The sequence below is a fragment of the Monomorium pharaonis genome, unplaced genomic scaffold (genome assembly GCF_013373865.1).
Source record: "Monomorium pharaonis isolate MP-MQ-018 unplaced genomic scaffold, ASM1337386v2 scaffold_48, whole genome shotgun sequence".
Taxonomy (NCBI): domain Eukaryota; kingdom Metazoa; phylum Arthropoda; class Insecta; order Hymenoptera; family Formicidae; genus Monomorium; species Monomorium pharaonis.
In genome coordinates this window covers 19,191-29,156 of record NW_023415780.1, presented here as the reverse complement: position 1 = coordinate 29,156, position 9,966 = coordinate 19,191, and the positions used below count along the sequence as shown (strand labels likewise).

At 34.6% G+C, this 9,966-nt stretch overlaps 1 protein-coding gene across 1 annotated transcript; it reads right to left on the bottom strand.

The window, feature by feature from the left end:
• Positions 1–1,658: 1,658 nt before the first annotated feature.
• Positions 1,659–9,587, bottom strand: LOC105841028. The gene is made up of 2 exons (XM_012688136.3): positions 7,634–9,587; positions 1,659–2,683 (listed from the first exon to the last, which is right to left on the bottom strand). Exons 1-2 carry the CDS (start codon positions 7,815–7,817, stop codon positions 1,848–1,850), a joined length of 1,020 nt encoding a protein of 339 aa, XP_012543590.3. The 5' UTR covers positions 7,818–9,587; the 3' UTR covers positions 1,659–1,847.
• Between the last annotated feature and the right edge of the window lie 379 nt (positions 9,588–9,966).

The window sequence follows — 9,966 nt, the reverse complement described above, 5'->3', positions numbered from 1 at the left end:
CGTCTCGTTGCTCGCTTGAGGCTTGCTAGCGGCTAAGTCCCGAACTCTTAATACACTTGTACGGGCCGTACGTATCGGCTTGATTTCCAATTACTGATCCCGCTGGCCGCTGTTCGGCAGCGGCTTAAATAATGTCGCGGGTTTAATTGTTAGTGGGGGCATCGGGCCCTCCGCATGACCATATATGGTCATTCCCGCGCGCATCCGGCGCGCGGGAAATATTTGCGAGTTTAGCAACAATTGCCAAAATGCAGGTATGCATTTCCGGTGGCATGATTGTTGCTAAGCTGGCTTCGCTACTTCTTTAAGGTGGCTGGTGCGTTGCCCAGTGCGATGACCGGCCGGCAGCGCACGAGGCATGTGTCACCTGACACCTTGTGATAGCGAGCCTTCCTCGGCGAGCTATCTTAATATTTTATTTCCTTTATTCTATAATATAAATTTATTGGTTGTGAGTGTTTCGCTCACAACAAGAAAAATATTTCTTTTTTCTGCCCATTTCCAAATTTTTTGGGCTAGGATATGATATTTTGAATGCCTAACTCCTCCCATCTTGTTGATGTACGAAATTGCCGTAGTGTTATCTATTCTCAGAAGGATTTGACAATTTTTTAAATTTGAAGCTAATTTATTTAAGGCAAAGTCTACCGTTAGTAACTCTAAATAGTTTATATGCATTTTCTTCAAATTTTTATCCCAAAATCCATGCGTCCTTTCATTATCTCTGACCGCTCCCCAACCAATTGTAGAGGCGTCTGTGTAAATTATTGTCTCGAAATCTCCTGATTTGATATGCTTAACTCTCTCTTTTAATGCAGAACGCCACCAATTTAGATCTGGTATGACGGACTTAGGGATTGTCATTGTTTCGTCGTAGTTATAGTCGTTAATAATGAGGGCAATTAATTTTTCTCTTTCTAATATTTTTGTATATAAATAACCGTATTCTATAGCTGGGTAGGCTGCAATCAATTTTCCGATTATCTGTGCAAATTCTTAAATTGAACAGGTTGTTTTGGATTTAAATTTATTTAACATATTCGTCAATTCGCCTCTCTTATCGCTTGTTAATTCTATGCAGTATTTGACAGAATCAATGACAAAGCCTAGAAATTTACATCTTGTGGATGGTCTTGTACAGCTTTTTCTTTTATTTATTAAGAAACCTAAACGTAGTAATAATTTTTTAGTTTCAGAAACATTGCTTTCACATTTTTCTACGCTATTCTCTATACATAGAATATCGTCTAAATATATAACTGACGAAAACCCTTTGCTTCTGAGAGTTTTAATCACTGGTTTTAGTATTTTGGTGAAAATAAATGGACTTGTACATAGACCGAATGGCAAACAGACAAACTCAAAGGTTGAGTCTAAGAATTGAAATCTCAAGTATTTCCAACTATCTCTGTGAATAGGTGCTGTATAGTACGCTTCTTCCAGATCTAGTGAGGCCATAAAATATCCTGGAAAGATCAATTTTGCTGCCGTACGCAAGTCTTCTAGTTTAAAGTGACTAGTAATAATGAATTCATTTAAGTTTTTTAGATTTAGTATGAATCTATAAGATCCATCTGGCTTCTTTATTGAAAAATACAGGGATAAAAATTGATCTTTCTGTGGTGTACATCTTTAAATTGCCTTTTTCTTTAATAATGACTGAATAGCTTGTTCATAATTTTTAATTTCTGTTTGCGAATTAAATTTTGGATCCGGATAGTGGTTCTGAAAAACTTTAGTATGCAATCTAATTTTATAACCTTGTACACAATTTAATATAAATTTATCTTTCGTTATCCCATGCCATTCGGGTAGAAAGTGTTTCAATCGGCCCGCGATACCCACATCTATCTGCGCAATTCTCTGCTCGTTGTTCTGGATCTCCGGTGAGTATGAGCTCTCGAGTTGACAGCTTCCTTGGTCTTGAATGACACACGGGGACGGTTCTGGCCTGACTTGTTTGGGTAGCCTGCACGAGTGGTGAGCGGTCTCTTCGCCTGCAGACCTTTCCAGTTTAAATACTGCTTCAAATTTTGGTATTGAGGTATGGTTTTTGAAGTTGGCTGATTTTTTATATTTTGAGTTAGTTTCTCTATGTTCTTGGACTCTTTAATTTTGTCTGTTAAATTAGATCCAAATAAGGTAATGTCTGTCTTTGTGTCTTTCAATAAATTTTTAAATTGTATTTTGACACCGGGGTATATGAAGGCTTTTCGAGATTCTGTTTCGTTATAGTGAATACCCATAATTAGTTTTGCTGCTTCGTTGAGTCTTTGTACAAGGACTAGCTTATCAACATCTTCCTCTGATATGATTATTGTTAGCGCTGATCCGATCGCCGTTAAGGCTGAGCCTGCTAACTTTTGATTCTCAGTCATGAAATTATCTCTTTTGACAGCCGATTTGGTTAGTAAAGCCGCGATTTCTGTATTTAGTTTTGGCGCATCAAATTCAGTTGATCTAGCGTATTTTTCTGTTAATTCGTCCTTGAGCTTCTTTTCTATTCCATGAGTGATCCAGTAATTCCAACGCAGTTTTAAGGATTCGTGTAATTCAATATCTAAGGCTTTTGATTTTTGAGGATCTTTGCCCAATACTTTTAAAATTTCTTTGTTCATTATTTCCTCTGTCTTTTCTCCTGGTGTATTTTCCTTGTCTATTAAATCTTTGTTGTTTCCTTGATCTGTGTGGTAATCATTTTTTAATTGATTATATAATTAAATTGATATACATATATAGTTAAAAGAATTATATACAGGGTGTCTGGTATTTTTTTATGGGATGTTTATGAGCAGGTAGAGCGCTTGAAACTGAACAGAAAAGTCCTTACCGTTTTTCCATTTTCGCAATAGTTAACAAGTTAGTGACTTGTAAAATTTTCTGTATTAGCCTGGCCTACCGGCAAATGCAAGCGTGCTGAGCGCCCGGCCGCGGCGGCCGCCCCTCCCCAGCGCTTGAACCTTGAGATTGCTAGGCGCGCGGGGGGAGTTGTTACAACAAGCGACAATGGCTACGCACAAGCGACGCGTAACGCTAAATTCTCCCTTTGAGTTATGATAGTTCCTTACGTTTTTTAATGAAAATAAAATGTTCTAACGACAAAAAGTATGTGTGTACGTGTACATACATGTGTACAAAAAATATCAGTTTTAATGCTTAAAGAAGTGATTATTAAATTTATTTTTTTAATAAATAACAATTATTTTTAATAAAACATATTTTTTTGATGATAGTCTTAAACGTCGTAAACGGTCATTATAAATTTTAAAAGAAACTGTTATCATATGCTCGAAGCAAAATTTATGCTTCTTCAAAAAACATTAGAAAATTTTATCGATTAAAATGAAAATGACAACCAAATAAAATGTTTGTTTCAACTTTATATTCTTAATTAAAAATTAAATAACTAGGATATTTATATTTTTAATAAAATTAATCCTTGTACATACATACGCGAGCTAAAGAATAATCACTTTGTGACAGGAAAATGATTATGCCTTAGTTCCGTGATTTTATATCACTATTACTATTTACGCTGATTACTATGCACGTACACGTAAAAAAATATGATTCTAGTTTAAAAAAATTAATTATTCACTTTTAATTGTATTTTTTTTAATAATTATTTTATCTTTAATGACTAAAAAGAGTATTCTGTTGATAATAAACACCACACTTTACATAAAACAAATAATGTTTAACATTTTCGCGTATGTACACACACATACACACACACACACACACACACACAAATTACACACAAATTACAAACCAATTCTTGAATTAAGGAATAATCATTTTCCTGTCACAAAGTGATTATTCTTTAGCTCGTGTATGTATGTATCCCCCCCTCCACACACACACACACACACACACACACACACACACACACACACACACACACACACACACACACACACACACACACACACACACACACATTACAAACTAAAATTTTCTTAAATTAAATAAATATTGTTTATAAGTTTTCAAACATTTAATAAATTCATATATTCGTAAATTTACACGGAGAAAATTTTATAGTAAAATTATGTATGATTTTATTATTTATGATAGTAACCACGAACTGTAAGAAGAAATTTCAGAAAATTATATCATATAAGTAGTGTAAATATTGTCGTAATTTGATGAAAAACATAATAAAAATTTTCATAATTCCTCCTTGGCCCGCGTTTACTATTTACCATAGTAATTTTTACCATAAAGTTTTTTTCGTGTATTATAAATCTATCACAAGGATTAATTTTATTAAAAATATAAATATCCTAGTTATTTAATTTTTAATTAAGAATATAAAGTTGAAACAAACATTTTTTTGCTTGTCATTTCTATTTTAATCGATAAAATTTTCTAATGTTTTTTGAAGAAGCATAAATTTTGTTTCGAGCATATGATAATAGCTTCTTTTAAAATTTATAATGACAGTTTACGATGTTTAAGACTATCATGAAAAAAATATTTTTTATTAAAAATAATCGTAATTTATTAAAAAATAAATTTAGTAATCACTTCTTTAAGCATTAGATCTGATATTTTTTGTACACATGTATGTACACGTACACATATTTTTTGTTATTAGAAAATTTTATTTTCATTAAAAAAGGTAAGTAACTATCAAATATTCAAAAAAGTAGAGAACTATCAAATAATTCAAAGGGAGAATTTAGCGTTACGCGTCGCTTGTGCATAGTCATTGTTGCTTGTTGTAACAACTCCCCCCGCGCGCCTAGCAATTTCAAGGTTCAAGCGCTAGGGAGGGGCGGCCGCCGCGGCCGGGCGCTCAGCGCGCTTGCATTTGTCGTTAGGCCGGGCTAATACAGAAAATTTTATAAATCACTAATTTGGTAACTATTGCGAAAATGGAAAAACGGTAAGGACTTTTCTGTTCAGTTTCATGCGCTCTACCTGCTCATAAAAATCCCATAAAAAAATACCAGACACCCTGTATATACAGGGTGTCCCAAATCTGGTGTGCAATATTTCATGGAAAGATAGACGGGATCGAGATGAACATAAAAATCCAATATAGTTTTGGTTAGGTCTATCAATAATCAAGATATAAATTTTTTAATTTATGCGAATGAGAGCGCGCCTTGCGCGCCGAAGGAAGGGCTCGAGCCGCTCGAGCCATAGCACGGCCTACTGTCTCAAGCATTGGCTGCCGGCGGTGGCGGGGGGAAGAAGGAGAAGCGTGGCGTCGTCGCCGTTCCCACGTCTTGCCGCACCGCGCCTAAGCTCGCGTCGATGGCTGCTACGCATACTCGCGATTACATGACAAGATTATAAATTATTAATAAAAATATGACAAATTTAAATCGTAATAAACTTCTGTAAATAAGAAAGTCAAAAGAGAGAAAGCGATGGAAACGTATGAATCCTGCAAATAATATAATATTTGCCGCATCAAATTCTCTTATCGTCTTTTATGGAATATTCAATTAACGAAGATTTATCACGATTGATTCTTTATACATTCTCCTTTCGTAACCATCTTATTAGAAAATTACAAAATGCACGAAATACTATCCCTAATATACACTCTTTGTAAAATAACACGATAGAAAAATATTCACGTTTGATCTAACGACTTCAGGATAAATTATTCGATGCAACTTCTACGGTAATTATAGGTAATTAGAGATCAATGTTGTGTCAAGTATTGTTAGTATGGTTAACTAGAAATGATTTTCTCTTGTATATGATAGAGAACTTCGAGTTTCTTCTATCGTTAATACATTCTAAATCACTGAAAATCTGTCGTAATTAATAATGCAATTAAAGGTAGAAGAAACTGTAAGTTTTCTATGGTTATAAAAGAAAATCCTTCGTTGTATTAACAATACATGATATTAAACATTAATTTTTAAGCATAATTATCGTAGCATCGCGCCTAAGCTATCGTGAAATCGTTACATCAAGAGGGAATATTTTTCAGTGTTATTACAAGGAGTGTAACATACTATGGATAAGTATTTCGCGCATTTTAGTATGACACCTCTCTCTCTCTCCCCCCCTCTCTCTCTCTCTCTCTCTCTCTTTCTCCCTCTTTCTTCCTCTTTCCCTCTCAAGCACTACGTAGTACACAAATACAATAAATATTACCACGTTTAACAACATTAGTTTGTACTATTCTACTTTCATTATGTGTGTAAATTGAATAAAATTTTAACAATTATCATTTCTTTATATTTTTAGTATTACACACGATCGAAAAAAAAATTATCAAAAATTATCACTAAAACTGCGATAAATAATCAGCACGATACTTTCTTTCTGAGTGTCGTATCGTGTTTAATGTTAAAAATGTTAAAAAATAGTAATCTTGTTAAAAAAATTTTATGACATTTAATGAAACTCTAATAATATTGATTGGAACTGTTGTTGAAAATGACGTTTATCGTGTTTCTGTAAATACTTTAGAGGGAAAGATATTCCTGCTAAATTACAAAGTATAAAAGTACAAAGTTCAATATTACATACAAATCAAGAGTAAATAAAAAATTCAATAATGAATAAAAGAATTCAGAGTTTCTTTTACCTTTAATTGCATTATTAATTACGACAGATTTTCAGTTTCTTATAATGTATTAACGATAGAAGAAATTCGAAGTTCTCTATCATATACAAGAGAAAATCATTTCTAGTTAACCATACTAACGATACTTGACATAACATTGATCTCTAATTACTTATAATTACCATAGAAGTTGCATCGAATAATTTATCCTGAAGTCGTTAGATCAAACGTGAATATTTTTCTATCGTGTTATTTTACAAAGAGTGCATATTAAGGATAGTATTTCGTGCATTTCGTAATTTTCTAATAAGATGGTTACGAAAGGAGAATGTATAAAGAATCAATCGTGACAAATCTTCGTTAATTTAATATTCCATAAAAAACGATGAGAGAATTTGATGCGGCAAATGTTATATTATTTGCAGGTTCCATACGTTTCCATCGCTTTCTCTCTTTCGACTTTCTTATTTACAAAAGTTTATTACAATTTAAATTTGTTCTATTTTTATTAATAATTTATAATCTCGTCATGTAATCGCGAGTGTGCGTAGCAGCCATCGACGTGAGCTTTGGTGCGGTGCGGCGAGACGTGGGAACGGCGACGACGCCACGCTTCTTCTTCTTTCCCCCGCCGCCGCCGGCAGCCAATGCTTGAAACAGTAGGCCGTGCTATGGCTCGAGCGGCTCGAGCCCTTCCTTCGGCGCGCAAGGCGCGCTCTCATTCGCATAATTTAAAAAATTTATATCTCGATTATTAGCAGACCAAACCCACAACAATATTGAACTTTTATGTTCATCTCGATCCCATCTACCTTTTTATGAACAGTGACCAGTATGCTCTGGGACTCCCTGTATATCTGCACGGATTTATATATCTATATACATATATATCCGTGTATATGTCTAGATATTTTGTATTTTATTTATTTCTATTACGTTTTGCCACGAGTGCAAACTCAATAGGAATTAACGGCAGTGATCTCTATATCAGAATTTACTTGTTTCAATCTGTCTTGCCTCTCGTGCAAGCTCGTTAGCTACTCAATTGCGTTTAAGAAGGGGGTCTTCTTCAAAAGGTCTGTAATATTTTCTTACCGATCTGTATAAGTTCACTCTGGTTTACGTCTTCGAGAGGTTCTTCTTCCCGTTGATCTTCTTCCTCGGAAATCACCGATTCGGAACTATCGGAATCAGCTCGGATTAGCTCTATTCTTTTTTGTAATTTTTGCAATTTTTTCTGTAGGTATTCGATCTCTTCTGCTTTCCGTTTGCTTGTCATTTTCGAGAATTTCGTATTAAGAAACAATATAACCTCTTAGGATTCGTTGTAACTTACTCAATCGTGTGGCTTCCAGCGCACAAGAAAAAGGAATGAAGAGCAGAGGACTGGCGCGATGGAGGGGCGCCGCGCCGGTTCTTTCTTACTCTAAAAAGTGTGGCACCTAGTGGATAAGAAGGGAAACTACATGTGTAATCTCGAGAATGAGACTCACAGTATAATATACAAAATATAACATACAAAATATAATTATGTAATTTTATATTATATTGTATTCTATATACACAGGGTGTTACAAAAGCATTGGATTTGCTTAGCACTGTGCGATAGAGAATGAAAATCTAAGAAGAAATGTCTAATACTATTTTTTGATATGGCACGGGATAACGAAAGATAAATTTATATTAAATTGTGTACAAGGTTATAAAATTAGATTGCATACTAAAGTTTTTCAGAACCACTATCCGGATCCAAAATTTAATTCGCAAACAGAAATTAAAAATTATGAACAAGCTATTCAGTCATTATTAAAGAAAAAGGCAATTTAAAGATGTACACCACAGAAAGATCAATTTTTATCCCTGTATTTTTTAATAAAGAAGCCAGATGGATCTTATAGATTCATACTAAATCTAAAAAACTTAAATGAATTCATTATTACTAGTCACTTTAAACTAGAAGACTTGCGTACGGCAGCAAAATTGATCTTTCCAGGATATTTTATGGCCTCACTAGATCTGGAAGAAGCGTACTATACAGCACCTATTCACAGAGATAGTTGGAAATACTTGAGATTTCAATTCTTAGACTCAACCTTTGAGTTTGTCTGTTTGCCATTCGGTCTATGTACAAGTCCATTTATTTTCACCAAAATACTAAAACCAGTGATTAAAACTCTCAGAAGCAAAGGGTTTTCGTCAGTTATATATTTAGACGATATTCTATGTATAGAGAATAGCGTAGAAAAATGTGAAAGCAATGTTTCTGAAACTAAAAAATTATTACTACGTTTAGGTTTCTTAATAAATAAAAGAAAAAGCTGTACAAGACCATCCACAAGATGTAAATTTCTAGGCTTTGTCATTGATTCTGTCAAATACTGCATAGAATTAACAAGCGATAAGAGAGGCGAATTGACGAATATGTTAAATAAATTTAAATCCAAAACAACCTGTTCAATTTAAGAATTTGCACAGATAATCGGAAAATTGATTGCAGCCTACCCAGCTATAGAATACGGTTATTTATATACAAAAATATTAGAAAGAGAAAAATTAATTGCCCTCATTATTAACGACTATAACTACGACGAAACAATGACAATCCCTAAGTCCGTCATACCAGATCTAAATTGGTGGCGTTCTGCATTAAAAGAGAGAGTTAAGCATATCAAATCAGGAGATTTCGAGACAATAATTTACACAGACGCCTCTACAATTGGTTGGGGAGCGGTCAGAGATAATGAAAGGACGCATGGATTTTGGGATAAAAATTTGAAGAAAATGCATATAAACTATTTAGAGTTACTAACGGTAGACTTTGCCTTAAATAAATTAGCTTCAAATTTAAAAAATTGTCAAATCCTTCTGAGAATAGATAACACTACGGCAATTTCGTACATCAACAAGATGGGAGGAGTTAGGCATTCAAAATATCATATCCTAGCCCAAAAAATTTGGAAATGGGCAGAAAAAAGAAATATTTTTCTTGTTGTGAGCGAAACACTCACAACCAATAAATTTATATTATAGAATAAAGGAAATAAAATATTAAGATAGCTCGCCGAGGAAGGCTCGCTATCACAAGGTGTCAGGTGACACATGCCTCGTGCGCTGCCGGCCGGTCATCGCACTGGGCAACGCACCAGCCACCTTAAAGAAGTAGCGAAGCCAGCTTAGCAACAATCATGCCACCGGAAATGCATACCTGCATTTTGGCAATTGTTGCTAAACTCGCAAATATTTCCCGCGCGCCGGATGCGCGCGGGAATGACCATATATGGTCATGCGGAGGGCCCGATGCCCCCACTAACAATTAAACCCGCGACATTATTTAAGCCGCTGCCGAACAGCGGCCAGCGGGATCAGTAATTGGAAATCAAGCCGATACGTACGGCCCGTACAAGTGTATTAAGAGTTCGGGACTTAGC